At 39.3% G+C, this 17,841-nt stretch overlaps 1 protein-coding gene across 25 annotated transcripts in view; it reads left to right on the forward strand.

Moving 5' to 3' along the window:
* The window catches only part of C2CD5 (C2 calcium dependent domain containing 5), a 1,731,257-nt gene that overhangs the window by 194,071 nt on the left and 1,519,345 nt on the right, over positions 1-17,841 (forward strand). For all 25 annotated transcript variants that reach the window (XM_044087723.1, XM_044087713.1, XM_044087716.1 and 22 more), the window contains exon 3: positions 1,986-2,157. In XM_044087723.1, coding sequence (XP_043943658.1) covers positions 1,986-2,157 — 172 coding nt within the window. The remainder of the gene's footprint in view (positions 1-1,985; positions 2,158-17,841) is intronic.

A 17,841-nucleotide genomic window follows, 5' to 3' on the forward strand; every position in this document is an offset into this window, starting at 1 on the left:
CAGCTTCTAACACTGAACCTAGCAGCCTGGCTAATTATCTAATCTCTCCTGTACCATCCCTCAGTAAACCTGTGATGGATATCATTTTAGAGGCAAGGAGGCCTAGTACTAGAAAATCTTATGAGGACAAAATGGAAAAGATTTTGTGCCTGGAACCAATCTCAATGTATGAGCACAGCAGCACCCAATTTACCTCAGATTTTACAATTCTTAACTGAGATGTTTCACAAGGGCCTGCCTTTTTCCTCCATCAAAATTTGCGCTTCAGTCATTTCAGCTCATTATAACACAGAACCTCCCCTCTTCTCTCATCAACTGCTGAAGCAGTTCCTCAGAGGGGCAAAAAATTTGAGACCACCCAGGAGAGCTCCAACCCCAGCCTCGGACCTTAACTTTGTTTTGGAGAAACTCATTCTACCTCCTTTTGAGCCAGCTGCTACTGCAAACTTAAAATTTCTTTCTTGGAAAACAGCTTTCCTTTTAGCAATCACTTCAGCAAAAAGGGTATGTGAATTGCAGGCCCTTATGGCAGTGGAGCCTTTCATCATCTTTCTTGCGGACAGGGTATCCCTCAGAACCAATCCATCCTTCATGCCCAAGGTGGTATCCAGTGTGGCTCTTAATCAGTCCATTCATTTGCCAACCTTCTTTCCCAATCCACAGAACAAAGGGGTATGGATACTGCATTCCTTAGATGTGCACAGACAACTTAGATTCTACTTGGACAGGACTAAACCTCAAAGGAAATCTGAACAGCTGCTGGTGGCGTTTGCTGCAGGGGCAGAGTGGAAGGCTATTTCAAAACAAACCATTTCTAAATGGATAGGCCATTGCATTAATTTCTGTTATAAGCACCATGGAAAACATATCCCACAGAGGGTCAGACCTCCCTCCACCAGGGCTGCATCTACCTCTACCGCCTTTTACAGAGGATTCCCTACCAGGGACATCCTAGAAGCTGCTACCTGGAGTTTTGTACATACTTACACAAAGTATTATCATTTGCCAATTTTCTCTTAATCCAGAGCTGGCTTCACCACTGCAGTCTTGCAGGGCCTTATAGCTGGTCCTAATGCTATCTAAATTCCTCCTCCCAACCATAGCTTTGAGAATCTACCCAAATGCAATGACTGCAACAGTGAAACACGAAGAACATAGTACAGTTCTGTACACTTACCATAAATGTAGATGTTCGAGTATATTCACTGTTGCAGTCCTGGTTACCCTTCCTCTAGCCCCTTAACTTCTTTTGGCTGTACCTCTACTTTCCTTTACTATGCTTAAAAGCTTTTTGGTGTATTTGCTTTTTTGTTGGAGGTATATAATTGTATTTTTTATTTAATTGCTTCCCATTAGGAGGGAACCTGACGTCTGGGGCAAGAAAAACTAATGTAATGGCGTCGGCTGCATATTTTATACTCCTGACGACCTGACGTCATGGAAGAAGGGACAGCAACTGACACAGGACCCAAGACTTTGTTAATCTGGCCAACTGAGGGCTACCTGCAAGCAGATAAATCAAATGTAATGACTGCAACAGTGAATACACTCAAGCATCTACATTTATGTTAAGTGTACACAACTGTACTTTTTAAAAATCACTAGACAACAAATCTCTTTCACAGTGGCATATGATGTATTATGGTTTATTGTTTTAGCACCTATTTAAACATCCACACTCTACAATTTGTTGCATATTTTGATTTATTTATACTGTTTTGTCTGTTTTTATTGCAGTGGCAGTTGGTTATAAGCACTTTTAAATAGTTTAACCTAAAGCTTACACTTGCTTGACTTTGTGTTTGAGTTCTTTGTCAGGCTGTATCAGTTCATTGGATTTAAAAACATTATTATGCAAGTCCAATGAGCTGAAAAACATAATGTATAATCATCAGTGCAGTATTTTACATGTGGTTAAAGCATGACTTTTTTGAAGGTTCTTTTCAGATTTAAATAAACTTAAACATTAATAAACTGTGTTTTAGGTTGATGATGAGGATTTGCAGGATGAGCCCCTACAGATCACGGTTTTGGACCATGACACGTACAGTGCAAATGACGCTATTGGAAAAGTGTACATTGATATTGATCCTTTGCTGTCCAGTGAAGCAGCTACAGTTATATCTGGATGGTTTCCTATATATGACACCATTCATGGTGAGTGCTTAGTGAGTTTTTTGAATATTTGCATGAACCACCGTAGTACAGTGAGATGTGTAATTTTTAGTGAATCTACATTCATACTAAAATTTACTTTAGCAGGAACAGTTTTCATTGTTGCATTACTTTTCTCTTTCTGGTGTGTTATGACACAAACATTTTTTTGAGGCATGTTGTGTGTTTCCTTACTATTTTCTGTAGTGATGTTCGTTTTTTTGTCAATTCATTAGGCATAACCTCAGCGTATTAGTTGTAGTGCTCTGTTTATATCCAGTGAAAGACTAGGTTTATTTCTTCCATGCTATTTCCTTCAGTGATCTCAGTCTTCATTGTGATTCAGATTTTGAATGCATGTAATATGAATGTCTAGCAGAATATGGTTTAGTTTTATTTGGCAAGTAGTGATTTTGTGTAGAAATCATTCTGCTTAATTATACTGCAGTATGTATGTATGAATGTCACAAGCACATATTTGCTGTTCCTTTATATATATATTGCAGTACACTTATATAATGCACATGGAAATAAGCTGGCATTTCAAACAGAAGTGCAAGAAGGCAGAAATGCTCATTTCATATAACCTCTGCTTGTCATATACTGTTTAGTGAATAATGCTTGAAGTAGTGTTTGTAAACACTAAGAGCTAATCTGTCTCACTATGACATATGATCTCATTGTCATCTAGGCTGCATAAATGATAAATGTCAGCTTAGTAGTTCAAAACAGTGTATTTGTAAAGGGTTAAATTAGGTGGAAACTAATTGGAATACTTTGTGAAGAATAAATATGCTGCAAAGTAGGATTGGTTTTCAGTCCTGCCCATATCCGTTTACCTCTCCTGGGTTACCCATGGAAGGGACACTTGTGGCCAATGGGGTTATCCACTTAACAAGTGTATAAAATAAAAAAGTGATAAAACTGAAAATAATGATGTATGAATATAATAGTATGGACTTCAGCAAAGTTAGGGGTTTGTTATTGATATATGGGTAAACAGCATACTGATTCTGTGTGTAGAATTAAGCAGAAGTGAGCTATACTAGAGAGAGGGAGAGAGAGATACGGATATTCTTTTAGTTGAATTGGCTGTATAGTGAGAGGTTGTAATGCTAACAGAAGAAATTACTAGAAGCTTGGTTGAAATTAAGTTTTAGAGTGACTGTTTATACATTTTCCTGAGGAGTAAAGCACATAGCAGTCAAAGGATAGCGTAAGCACATTGTGCCTAAAGAAAGTAAATTTGTTACATACATTGCAAGTAACTTTCACTGTTTCATTATATGACATGCACAGTGTCACCTCACAGCAAGAGGGTCTCCTATTTAATTCAAGGCTGAAGTGCCTTCTGTGCGGAGTCTGCTTGTCTTCCCTGTGTTCATATGGGCTTTTTGTGGATGTCGTAGTTTCCTTCCACAGTCCAAAGGCCTGCAGTAAATGGATTGGATACACTAAATTGGTCATCGGTATGAGTATGTGTATGTGTTGTGTGAAAGAACAACCATAAAGAGGGTTAGCTACCTGGTGGTGGGAACATTAGCTGTAGATTGTTACTGTTGACAATGCCATGTGCAAAATTGGGAAAAGGGGGTTGTAGATGAATGAATGAATGGATTAGATGACACACTTAGATTGTTCAGAGCAGAGATGTCATGTTGATTCACTAAGTAGGTTGTCCATTTTTTAAGAACCTAAACACTCTACAGACTTGGACATAACTGATCAAGTGCTGGTGTTTGGTTTTGTAAACAAGGAGCCAGTATATATTAACCAATTTTTGCATTTCTTGCCCTGATGCCTAGTGACCATTGGACTTATTGATTTTTTGCTGGCCCATTCGTTTGTCACACACGTGGGTGAGAGATAACTGAGAAGGGCTACTGTTGAAGTGCATCCAACAGGGTGGTTCAAGTTTTTACCTTTTAGAGCCCTAACTTCACTGTGCATACCCAATAACACACTCAGGCTTTGGTGTGTAGGGGGTGTCAATGAGGAAATGTCACCCATTTAAGCAAGTGATGTAACCCCTCAGGGCAATACTGCCCCCATGAAATCGCCACTTCCATGGGTCTCCAGTCGTAACTGGGGATTCAGCCACAGTACTGTGTTCTCTGGAATGTGCTCTTGTACCCTCCCCCATGAGAACAGGCCACATGACTGGCTTTTTGAATGAAATTGTGCTGTATAAAGAATCATAAGGCAAATAGTTAATTTTCATCTTCTGTTTTGTTATAGTGCTTATTTCCTAAACACTTAAACATCAAATTAAACTAATAGTGAAATACGGTGTTTGAACTATTTGAAATTGTTGCAGAATATTATACTTGTTTAAGAACTCTTAAGCACAGTAGTCCAGCAAAAAAATTAGCCAGTAAAATAGTTTGACATTGCACAAGTATGTCACATAGAACAAAAGCATCCGGAATCATTAGTAAGCAAAAACGGTCAAATATCTCCCTGCTCAATTAAACAGCAAATTCTGAAGTAGCATATCCAGGTAAGCATGGGACAAGCATCCAAGTATACAGTGTCCAAGTAGTTTGAGTGTCCGATAGATGCAACTGCAAAACAAGATGCCCAAGTGCCAAAATTAGAATCCAGAGCATTTGAAGGAATAAAACAGTTTACCAGATGATAAAACCACTTCAATAATCACCAAAAAAAAAAATGCTAAAGAATAGCATCCACAGTGTATAGGAACTGGCAAACTGACAAAATGTGGTATTCAGTATCTCAAAACATAAAAGCAATGCCATGCACTCTACTCCATCAAAATGTTAGACAGGTAGACTCTGGCACCTATCAGTTCCTTTTTCAATCATTAAGTGCAGCAGAGTTGTAAGCAGGCAACGTAAAATATAGCAGGTGAAAGTGTCCAAACAGCTGAAACTCACAAATAAAAATTGGAATCCAAATACATTTACACATATCATGTGTCACATCCCTTACGCCTGTAATGCCAGTGCTGTACTGTAACTGCGGTGAGGTAACACTAGTTGAATTAATTTACATGTTACTCAGAGTTCATAGACAAATAAAAGGAAATAATGTCCAACCATTCATTTGTAAGTAGTTGTATTCTCTGGCCCCTTTACTGGATCGTGACTGAAAAATGGTCCTTGGACCAGTTCACCTACCTGGTCAAAATTGCCAAATAGGTAAATAAAAAAAAATGTAACATGATGGCATTCTCTGAGATTTGCAGGCTGTTGCTTCCCATAGTACTAAACATGATTCTCAGTCTCTGAGCATTAAAATCATATGTAGTAGTGAATTGGGAATCTTTAAGTTTAATAAGGAATGTTCCCATGACCAGGTCTGAGTTTAAGTGGAAATCAGTAAATCTTTGAGGAGCAATGCTAAATCCAAGGTCCAAAATCCTAGCATTATGTCTAATCTTAGTATTTCAGAGGTATAGTTCCAAAGCTTGGTATTGCAAGGCAAACCTTTCCTGAAAAGTGGAGGCCCTCCCATAGGGTACATTAGAATGCTGAGACCAACATTAAGAGAGAATAAGGTTGTAACCTTGTCTGCTGAGGGAGAGGATCTGTTGACCAGTAGAGAGCTTGGTCCAAAAAAAAAGATTATAAGACTCTAAAAAAAATATTAGCAGAACTACAGAACAAATAATGCCCAGCAGTAGAAAGGGGGACTCTAGAGGAGAAATCACAAATGACCATCTTCTAATGCGTAGCATGTCATAACACAACAGCAAGGGCCTTCTGTACCACTTGTTTCTTATGAAAAGGGTTACATTTGTAGTGTTTCAGTGCAGTCATTTCTGGTATTTGTCTGTTTCCCACAAAGGCATATCAGAGACATTAGCCCTTCTGAATGAATTTAGACAGAAATAGGATTTCCTCATACGTCCGAGCAGATTATAATTCTAATTGTTAACAGATCAAGTGTAGTGTTATTCAGACCATTATATTATACACCTGCTGAGGAAAGCTTTGCGATGATGGATTTCATCTAGACTTACTGAAGAAGCTGTTTGCAATTTGTCTCATTCACATTTCACCCTATACCTCTTGGTTCCTTATTGAAATGCCGGCACTCAAAATACCAAGTGCCAAAAAGTTTAAAAAAAAAAAGACCAAAAATCCAGAGAAGAAAAATTTCCAAGATGGCTGCACATTGTATAACAGCTTAACTCTAGCTAATGACGAAGCCAGCCAGAAAGCTAAAGCACAGTTTTAATCTAAAAATCTTGAAAGTAACAAATCCACTTGGTTAAGCGCGTTTGTCCACATTAAGACATCCTCAGAACTTCTGCGAGCTGCGAGAAAGCAACATAGACCTTCAGTAGTAAAGATGCAATCCTACCAGCAGAAGGAGTTGATTCTGACAAAACTGTGGCAGAAGGACAAAATACTAAAAGTTGGAGACAGCAGGGTGTTTATGGAGAATGATTACTCATTGTACACCAGGCAGAAGAGTAAATTTGTTCCACTGTTCAGGGAATGTCATGATGCAGGTGTGAGATTCAAACTTCTGTAACCAGCTGTCTTCAAGGTATTCTTCCCTGAAGGGACACTTTAATTTTTTGATGAAATACTTGCTAAAGAGGAAATACAAATGCTTTTTCCAACAAAAAGTGAGCCTTGAAATAGGAGATTCTGCTTCTTGTGCTTCTGTTAATGAAGAACACAGAGAGAACTGTACGTATGAAATTTTTTCCACTGTTTGAATGGAAAATGTTGGCGAGAAGGAAGGGAGCATGAGAATTGACTAGAAAAATCGAGGGTACGCTGGAAATGAAGCAGAGACAGGGTGTGGGAGATGGAGATGAACAGTAATAAAATCAGGAAGTTAATGTGGGATTATAATGCAGTAATTATGTTTGTGAAGTATGACAGAACAAGAAAATCTGGACATATTGGACTTTTTCAGGCTTTGTTGGAATTGTGGAGGGCTAATTATATGCCCCACTTCATATCATAAATGTCAATAAATAAGTAAATGTGATTAATATTTGGAAAAATGCTTTGGGGAGGGGAAGAGAGGGGGAAAAGTTAAGTGTAAGTAAAGAAAACATTTTTTTTAGTAGTACTATTTTTGTGGTGAATGGTCTTCTTTGCATGCTTTAAAGTAAAGTTTTCTCAATATATTTTAAGTGTAATGGTGATTGTAAATAGATGCTGCTGTTCTCTTTTTTTCCTTTCTGTCTTTCTTATTCAGTTTTAAGAAATGTAGACACTACAATGTAAAAAAAAAAGCCTAGTTAAGAGCGTGACCAAAGAAAAATTAATATGCTTTTTCTCATTCTTGCTTGGAGGGGGGGATGACTGGATTTAAGGACCTTAGATTGAGTTAGTAACACGTTTTAAGAGAAAGCAAATAAAAAACTCATACTTTTTAATTTTTTCTAGCAAATGAATGCATGCTTTGTAGCAATTCTATAATCGGCCTTCATGTCTCCATGGAAACAATCTGATAAAGAGAAATTGACTGTCAGATTCTCATGTCCCCATGGAGACAATCTGATGAGAAATTTGCTGTCTGGTTCTCACGTCTCCATGGAGACAGTCTGATAAACAGAATTTGGTTACAGTCTAGTGGATATTGATTGGCTGGGGAAAAACAAAAGAAACTGGCTATAGGAGATAATATTCTCTGAAAGCATTCAAGGGTTTTCTTAGCTGGGAGAGCTATAAAGGTAAGACAATACCAGTTAGCACTTAGTAGAAACACAGGCTGCTCTGTGCATCTTAGCATGGATAACCTTTTTTTTAGGTTAACTCAAGTCTGTAAGTGTGGCTGTCAGTTTGGGACATTTGTTCCTGTTGTGAGGGAAAAACTTCATTATTTGAATATGCACATAGCGTTTTGTGTTAGTATTAAATTAATATGTTTTAGGGGGATATTTTTAAGGGATTTTAATAAAACGAAAAGTATTGTAAGATGTGTCTTGTGCTCAAATGGATATGACAAGAAACTACTATATAAACATTTAACCTGCCAAACAGTGTATGCATGTAACTCAAAAGCTGGAACTAAACATTTAAAAAAAAGGTGGTATACATATATACAAGATAGGAATAATAACTTTTTAATACAGTGATGCGTTCTGTAATGTCTTTAAAGGTCAACGATCTCACATATAAATACAAAAAAAAAAAAGAATAGTGAACTTATATATATTAAGAAATGTAGAGTGCAAATAGCTGTGTTACAGGAGACACACTTGGAAAGAAATGAACTTGTGAATTTGATAAAGCAAGGTTTTCAGGATGGTTATTCAGTGGAATATCTTGGACAAAGTAAAAGAGGAGTACTTACATTAATTGCAAGAAGAGTGCCAGTAGTGAAAGAAGAGGATTAAAAAAGATAATGGCAGATTTGTAGTACCAAGTGGCTACTGGCAAGGGAGGAGGATTACACTGGCATGTATTTGTATACAACCTAAATCTGACATAATGGAGCCTAAGAAAATTCTAGGAGAAATAATCAGTTTTCAGCAAGAAATATTACTTATAGGTAGGGACTGGAATTTGATTTGCAGCAGTGGGCCCAGCAGGGAAAGTTTAACAAAGGATGGTTATTTTTTGAAGAAATTTTTAAAAATTATGAAAATATTTGTCATGGAGGTTATGAATTCAGTAGTAGGAGTTTGGAGTGAATTTAACATATTCCCCAAGATATATAAACCGGGCTAGGCTAGACAGAATTTACATTTCACAGGAACATGTGCATTTAATTGAAGGTCTTGATACGCACCCAATAACTATTTTAGATTGTGCGTCAATAATAACTAAAATAAAAAAACGGTAATAAAATAAAATTAAGACAATGTTATTTTCCCACCTATCTTAAAAAGAGGAGACTTTCAGGAGTAGGTAGTGGAGATTATTTAGGAGCTATTCAAGCGGATAGAAATTTCATCTGAAAATATATCTAGGGAGTGGAATAAAATTAAGTTAGATTTTAACAATAGGGTGGAAATAAAAGAAAGGAAGCTATGGATAAGAAGTAAAAAGAATTATTTAGAGGGACTGATAAATGTTAAAGTATTGCAGAATAGGGAGATCAAGAAGAGGGTCAGCTGCAGAATGCTAAGCAGAAAATAAGGGATTACCTCAGTAATGTCCATGAGTTTAGAAAGATTGTTGTTAAGAAACTGTTTTTTGATAATAACAATATAGCACAAAAACTTTTAGCACAACAAATCAGGCAACAGAAACTAGAAGGGGCTGTCACCAAATTTAGGGAGCATATAACAAGGAAGGTAACGTGACCCTTTAAATGTATTAGAAATATTTTGGAAATTCTGTGAAAGTCTATATAAAGCAGAGAAATATGGAAATCAAGAAAAGATACAGAAATGTTTATGGAGGTTAGAGGTAGATGAGGCTCAGTTAGTAATGGTTAGAATAGGAGATGAGTTAAAAGTTATGATGTATAACCAATCTACAGGAAAGTCCCTAGGAATAGTGGTGTTCCTGTGGAAGTTTGGAATCTAGGAGGGGGGAAAACTGATAAAGGTCTGAAAGATTTTATTTAAGAATATTTTAAGAGGAGAAGTACCAACATCCTGGAAGAAAGCTGTGGTAGCTATAATACCTAAAGATGGTAAAGAGCTATCAGAGCTAGCTTCATTCAGGCCCATTCCAATACTAAACCATGATTATAAAGTGTTCATGTCTACAATGACTAAAATAATGGCTAAATTAATGCCAAAATTGATAAATATGGATTAGTATGGTTTTGTGGAGGAGAGACAAACATTTGACAACATTAACAGAACATTAATGATACAGAGGGAAGCAGAATATAAGAAAATACCATTGTTGTTGGTGGGCCTTGATGCAGAGAGAGCATTTGACAGAGTAAGCTGGGATGTTATGAGCAGGGATTGAAAGCATTTGCGTTTCCTGAAAAAGTATAAGGTTGATTAGGAGGATATATGAGAGATTGGAGGTGAAAATTAAATGGGTGGAGTCTTCTCTAATAATTTCTGTTTGAGCACAGCAACCAGGCAGGGATGTCCTCTTTCTCCTTTGTTATTTGCAGTATATTTAGAACCATTGGCAAATAAAATAAAATTCAAGGATATAATTGGTGTGGTATTCTAGAAAAGCTGGCCGTATTTGCAGATGATATAATTTTATACCTGACAAAATTAGAAAGAGATATTACTTTGTTGTGGAACATTTTGAGACTGTTTCATCTTTTCAGGATACAAAATGAATGCAGCTAAAACAATGGCAATAGCAGTAAATTATTGACCCACAAATGAATTGGTTCAGCAATATCCATATTTATGGGGACATGATAAAATTAAGTATTCAGGAGTATGGATTAAAAGTATTCTGTTGTGGCAGCTAATGATATGTGGGAAGAGACTAAATAAAAGATAATACAACTAAGAAAATAAAAGTTTGTTAAATGAATATGGATAGTAAGATACCAGCAGTTAAAATGTTTTTAGTCCCGTTAGTCTTATACACAAGTCAAGCCTATTTTTATCAACCAGAGGAGAAGTTGTAGATATTAATTAATAAACAGCTGGAAGACTTTATCTGGGAGGGGAAGATGTTAAGAGTCAAGTTGGATAAGCTGATTCTTCCAGTAGAACAGGGTGGATTGGGAGATTTTAATGGGTATTTCAGAACTACACAGTTAAGGCTTCTGTACGTAGCACAAGTGGAAAACTGTAATTCGAAGTGGAAAGGGATGATGTTGAAACAGGGGGGAGGCTCAAGAAAGGAGAGAGTATGATTTTGAATGCAGGCCTTTAAGGAGAATAACATTAATCATACAAAATATTATATCTGTAAAGTAGCAGAAAGTAAGAACTAAGCCAACACAGGAATGGAGAAAGGAGATTTTGCCAATAGGGATGGCTGCATTAGGGATATAGACAGTAGGCAAGAGGGCGCTGGAGTTTATTGAAGAAAACTGACAGAGGAACCAAGGTATTGGGAGCAATTAACTAGAGAGGGAAAGATGATAGAATGGGAAGATGCTAAGAATTTATTTGGACTGCAGATTAGAGAGTGCCTTCACTATCAAAGACTGATATCAGAATATAGGCAAAGAGAAATATGGGGATCTGAAACGAAAGACCTGCACTGGTAGAGTTTTTTTGTAGAATCTGGAGCTGAAGCTGCCATTAAAAAGGGAATAATTAGTAGAGCATGCAAAATATTGCATGATATATGTCTCTGAAATATGCAACAAAATCTAGAAGATTTAGTATTTTTGCTTGGAAGTGTTTACATAGATATTTTTATACCCCAAGTAGACTCCAGAGAATTTTTCCTCAGATAGACAGCAAATGTTGGCGGTGTGTCAGGGAAGAAAGAGGTAATTGGGAACATATTTTCTCGGCGTGTGGTGAGTTGGTGGACTTCAGGGATTCCCTGCATGAAGCACCGTCAGAGATGCTGGGTGGGCAGATTGGTGTGACAAGGGAGGTGATTTTTCAGAGCTGTGATAGAGAATTGGAATTGCCTAGACTGGGTAAGACCTTGCTGTGTCTAATTATGGTGGCTGCCAAAAAAAGCAATTTTTAGAAAATGGAAATCAAAATCTAAACCAACTATACTAGAAGTAGTGAATATTGTAACAGAGATAAAACAACTGGAACAGAGATCTTTAGAAAAGGGTAGGAGCAAACTACTTAGGAAAAATAGGAATTGTGGGGAACAATACATACAGGGGAGGAATGAGGTTTAAAAGAAGGCAGGACTTAAATGAGGTATGTAATATTTGACTGAAAATGATTGGGTAGATTATAAGTGATGTATAATGTTTGCAATTGGGAGTGTGGTTTGTGATGTAAAATGCTTGCAGCTGGGATTGTGTCGGTGTGGTTTGTTTTAATTTATATAAATGTATGATTGCCTATGTCATAAGTGATGGTTTAATAATAATGTTTCTTGTTTAAAAAAAAAAAACAGAGAAGGGTGAATCTCAAAAATTACTCTTTTACTTAAAACTTCTTTTTGTAGGAGAGCAACCCCCCAGCACCCCTTCATGAGGGGAGTGTGCCCCCCACACACCTTTGAACTTGTATATACCAAAACTGAGTTTGCCATAACTCGGAGACAAGGGAATTTTCTGAGAAATGGCATCTCAGACTTGTTATATACAAGTCCGATCTTTCAGCATCTCATACTCTGCAATTCGTGACTCGCTGTAGTGGGCCCAGACATTTCGAATCATCACTGTGCCACTATTCCTAACTGCTGCCAACATTGTGTTGGTCTTCCTCTAAGGGAGTTCCCTTTTCATCTGGCAATTCTCTATGTTCATTTGTCACCAAGCTGCTAGAAAAAAATGATTAGTGAGCAACCCTTTGAGTACCTCTCAAAATGTTTATCTTATCCAGAGATTAGTACATTTTGGACTTGGTTGTACACTTTCAGACCTGTCTGGAGTACTTCAGAGCTGGCAAGGAACTCCTTGGTCATGTTTTAATAAAGATGAATAGCAAGTGTTAAAGGTTCCTTGTTGGTGTACCTAAACAGTACTTCTGAAGTGGTGGACAACTCCCTCCTTTTTAATCAGCATTCTGAGGATGAGGGGTCTAACTTCTGGCTGCTTCATATTGTTTAAAGCCTGTTTTCAGGATAGACCATTGATACAAAAAAAAAAATCTGTATACCAGTTTTTCTTGTTTACTTAATAAAAGGGGTCCACTGGATTTTGTCTACAGCTGCCTGTGGGTTCTCCATAGACTTCTAATAAATTAACATTGGATGTGAAACTTTACATTTTTATGACATTATTGCTATTACAAGAAAAAACAATGCCCGAATCCAAATTCACTGATACCTGATGTTCTTCGTGTTTCATTGTTGCAGTCATTACATTTGGGTAATCTGCTGGCAGGTTGCCCTCAGTTGGCCTGATTAACAAAGTCTTGGGTCCTGCGTTGGTTGCTCTCCCTTCTTCCATGACGTCAGGTCGTCAGGGGTATAAAACGTGCAGCAGACGCCATTACATGAGTCTTTCTTGCCAGACGGTGCCCGAAGCAGAAGCAGTTCGCAAGTGCCAGTCGGCCGACTCCTGAAATTTTCATTTTCGAGTTTCAGAACCGAAGTCTTCAACTTAAAGCTAAGTACCCCATTGGGGAAACTTTTTTTTTGCTCCTTACTGATGTCAGTAAAAGTTAATAATTGCATTATTTGTGGAAAGCAAATACCTCATAAAGATTTTCATTCGTACTGTATTCCTTGCCTAGGTCCTGACCACGACGTACCTTGCTATCGGTTTTGTGCTTTATTTAATCAGCGCACTATTCGTCGTCTGTATATTTTTGCTTCTAAATATTTCGGTTCTCGGTTTAATTATCCAGAAATGTCATCTGTTAGCCATCTGACTACCGGAATTCTGAAAAAACACAAAGATAAAGACAGAGATGCTTCTCCTAAGCCAGTCACCAGTTCGCCGGTGCTCAGTGAGGCGCATTCGCAGCCCCTGATACCCGCTACTTCTGATTCGCAGGCCTCTACTGAGACCCATTCGGAGTCCGGTATGCCACGAGATACTTCAGCTATGGAACCAGCCGATGTCTCTACCTTGGATGGGTCCTGAGCCGCTGTGCAGGCACCGGCTTCTGAGGGTGTATTCAGGCCTACAGACTTGCATATTAAATCGACACCGCCTTCATTACTAAGGCCTAAATCTTGATCCATATCTAAAAAAATGACGCCCAGGCCACATGCTCAGGCCCCTATGCCTAAAAACAAATGATAAAAATGGCTGAAGATCTAATTACTCTAATCAGGGGTAGTCCCCCCCCCCCCCAAAGAGGCCCAGGGCTGAGCTTGATTATGAATCTTCTGATCAGGATTCTGTTTCTTCTGACTCTTCTGTTTACCTGGATTTGTCCATACCTACTTATGAGGATTCTGATGGAGAAGATTCCATTCCCTCTGCTTCCCGTCCTGAGGATTTTTCTTTTGGGGAAACTTTGCATACTTTAAGGGAGCATTTCCCCTGGGAAAGCCAGGAGTTTTCTGATTCAGAAAAGAGGCTTAGGGATTTCCTTCTTCTACCTCAGCATAGGCCTTTGGCTATACCTCCTGTACTAGACATTGTTGATGATGTGTTCTTGGAATCCAGTTTGGCCCCTGATTCCCTGCCTCCAGCTCTTAGTAAACCTGACAGATACTACAGGGTTCCTGAGTCCCAAAAGTTCCTTTTCAAAAAATCCTGTTGCAGATCCAGAGACTATTTCTCAGGGGCCCAAGGACATTAAATCATCTACTGCTAAAAATCCTACCCCTTCTGATAGAGACTCCAGGGCGCTGGATAGATGCGGGGTAAAAAGGTTTATAGTTCTGCAACCTTGGCAATCAGAGCTTTAAACTGCCAATTTCATATGTTAAAATATCAACAGCATATTATTGGACTGCTTAAACAGAAAATTATGTTGATTCCTGACTGTGTGGAAAATAAAGATTTACAGGGTTTAATGCATTCGGCTGAACAAGTTGGAAGACATACTTTGCAATGTGGTTTTGATTCCTTAGAGGCCTCTTGCAGGGCTGCTGTTACTGGGTCTGTGCTTAGAAGGCATGCTTGGCTTAAGTAGCAATCTTTGCCTGATCATGTTAAAGCTAAATTGTTGGATGCTCCTTTAAATCAGGACCGCCTGTTTGGCAACAAGGCTGAAGAAGTTCTTAAAAAGATGGAAGATAAAGCTAAATCTATGTAAACTGTTAAAGATTTTTTACACGTGCAACCTCCAAGATTTAGTAGGCACTGGCCTACTAAGAATTGGCCCTTTCCAGTCCCTTCCAGTTCCTCTCAAGCCAAACCCAGACACAGCAAAAACCCCAGGTTTCAGTCCCAGGGGACTCTCAGAACTAAGCAATGGGGGGGCTCCACTTCCAAATCTGGAAATAGCAAGACACCCCTCTATGGTAAACAGTCTCAATGACTTCCTTTTAAAATTCTTAAGCACTTACCTTTTGACCGCCCCTTTGGGGGGAAAGATTGCGCTTCACGCAAAGAACTGGGTACTCATAACCCAGGACAAATGAGTTTTAAATATAGTGTTCCAGGGATATAGATTTCATTTCTTCACGTTGCCAACACCAAATGGGTGGCCAGACCTACCCCCAAATCAGTGGGCAGAGGCTCAAAAACAAGTACTTTCCCTCTTAAGCATGGGGGCTATTCAACTGGTACCAGAAGAGGAAACGGGACAAGGTTTCTACTCCAGGCTTTTTCTGGTACCCAGAAAAGACAAATCATGGCGTCCAATCCTGGACCTGTCTACTCTAAACACCTTTCTGGAGATTCCAGAATTCAAGATGCTGACTCTTCACCAATTACTTCCTATGCTAGGCAAAGACGCCTGGTTGGCAACACTAGATTTAAAAGAAGCATACCTGCACATCCCAATCAGGGAATCTTGCAGAAGATACATACGCTTCAAAGCAGGCTACTCGTGTTATCAGTTCTCTGCACTGCTCTTTGGCTTGTCTACTGCGCCTAGGGTATTCACAAAGTGCCTGGCTCCAATTATTGCATTTTGCAGGCAAAGAAATATTCAAATATATCCATACCTGGACGATTGTCTAATTCAGGCAGAAAGCCAGGGCATGCTTTTAAAACATCTGGCGTTTGTGAAAAGGGTTCTAACTTGTCTAGGGTACACCATAAACGAAAAGAAATCACAACTGGTACCCTGTCAACAAATTACATTCCTGGGTGCAAGCTTGAATACAACTGCCCAGATGGCTTTCCTCATGCCAGAAAAGCAAATTCATTTGGTAACTTACTTCAAACAAGTGGCCACAAAAACTCTGCTGTCTGCAAGACAAATACTGCAAGCCTTGAGGTTCATGGCCTCCTGCATTCTTCTAATTCCATGTGCAAGACTGCATATGAGGAAACTACAGTGGTATCTAAAAAGTCTATGGAGTCAACATTTTTACAGCCTAGAAACAATAATTCCTATCATACCTTGCCTATGCCTGGAGTTCCTATGGTGGGCAGAGGCCTGCCACCAAAACAAGGGACTACCATTCACACTACCCCCTGCCACCCAAACCCTAACTACAGATGCATCAGACTATGCATGGAGGGCTCACCTGGCAGGGAAATGCATTCAGGGCAAATGGAACCCAAATCAAATGCACCTACATATCAATCAAAAAGAAATGTTAGCTGTACAGAATGCTCTGACAGCCTTCAAAGACTACATTCTTCCAGGACAACTAATGGTAAAGACGGGCAACACCACGGTTATGTGGTACATAAACAAGCAGGGGGGTACACATTCCTTCCCCTCTGCAGACTAGCCATGGCATTGTGGAACAAAGCCTTGAGCTACTAAGTGCACCTACAAGCTCAATTCCTGCCAGAAAAATTGAATACACTGGCAGACGGACTAAGCAGACACCTCATGGACCCACACGAGTGGAAACTGGAATCAAGGATTTTCAACATGTTGACAAGCGAATGAGGGAGCCCAGACATAGATCTAGTTGCCTCCCCCCCAGAACTACCAGTTGGACAAGTTTTGCACAAGGACTCCCCACAAACAAGCCTGGAAAGTGGATGCTCTGACCTTTAGCTGGAAAAACCTATCAGTCTACGCCTCCCCCCCCACTGCCTCTGCTCTCCAAAGTTCTACTAAAAGTCAAACAGGACAAACCAAGGCTGATCTTTATTGCTCCAGACTGGCTGCACCATCACTGGTACCCCCTCCTGCAGATCGTGTCGCAGTTATCTCCATGGCACCTGCCTCAGACCCCTTCCCTGCTGTTTCAGCAGGGGAACCAAATTCTACACCCTCAGCTTCCAACATTGAACCTTGCAGCCTGGCTAATCACTTAAATTCACCCTTATCATCCCTCAGCAAACCTGTGATGGATGTCATCTTGGAGGCAAGGAGACCTAGTACTAGAAAATCTTATGCTGACAAATGGAAAAGATTCTGTGCCTGGAGCCAATCTCAAGGTATGAGCACAGCAGCGCCCAATTTACTTCTTTTGCAATACTTAACTGAGATGCTTCACAAGGGCCTGTCTTTTTCCTCCATTAAAATCCACGCCTCAGCGATTTCAGCTCATTATAACGCAGAACCTCCCCTCTTCTCTCATCCTCTGCTCAAGCAGTATCTCAGAGGGGCAAAAAAGTTGAAGCCACCCAGGAGAGCTCCAACCCCTGCCTAGGACCTTAACTTTGTTTTGGAGAAACTCACTCTACCTCCTTTTGAACCAGCTGCTACTGCAGACTTAAAATTTCTTTCTTGGAAAACAGCCTTTCTTTTAGCAATCACTTCAGCTGGAAGGATATCTGAATTACAGGCCCTTATGGGAGTGGAGCCTTTCATTATCTTTCATGCGGACAGGGTATCTCTCAGAACCAATCCATCCTTCATGCCCAAGGTGGTATCCAGTGTGGCTCTTAATCAGTCCATTCAATTGCCAACCTTCTTTCCCAATCCACAGAACAAAGGGGAATGGATTCTGCATTCCTTAGATGTGCACAGACAACTTAGATTCTACTTGGACAGGACTAAACCTCGAAGAAAATCTGAACAACTGCTGATAGCATTTGCTGCGGGGGCAGAGTGGAAGGCTATTTCAAAACAAACCATTTCTAAATGGATAAGCCATTGCATTCATTTCAGCTATAAGCACCATGGAAAACCTATCCCCCAGGGGATCAGATCTCACTCCACCAGGGCTGCATCTACTTCTGCAGCATTTCTCA

The sequence above is a fragment of the Protopterus annectens genome, chromosome 11.part0 (assembly GCF_019279795.1).
Source record: "Protopterus annectens isolate FY-2018-M chromosome 11.part0, PAN1.0, whole genome shotgun sequence".
Lineage (NCBI taxonomy): Eukaryota > Metazoa > Chordata > Ceratodontiformes > Protopteridae > Protopterus > Protopterus annectens.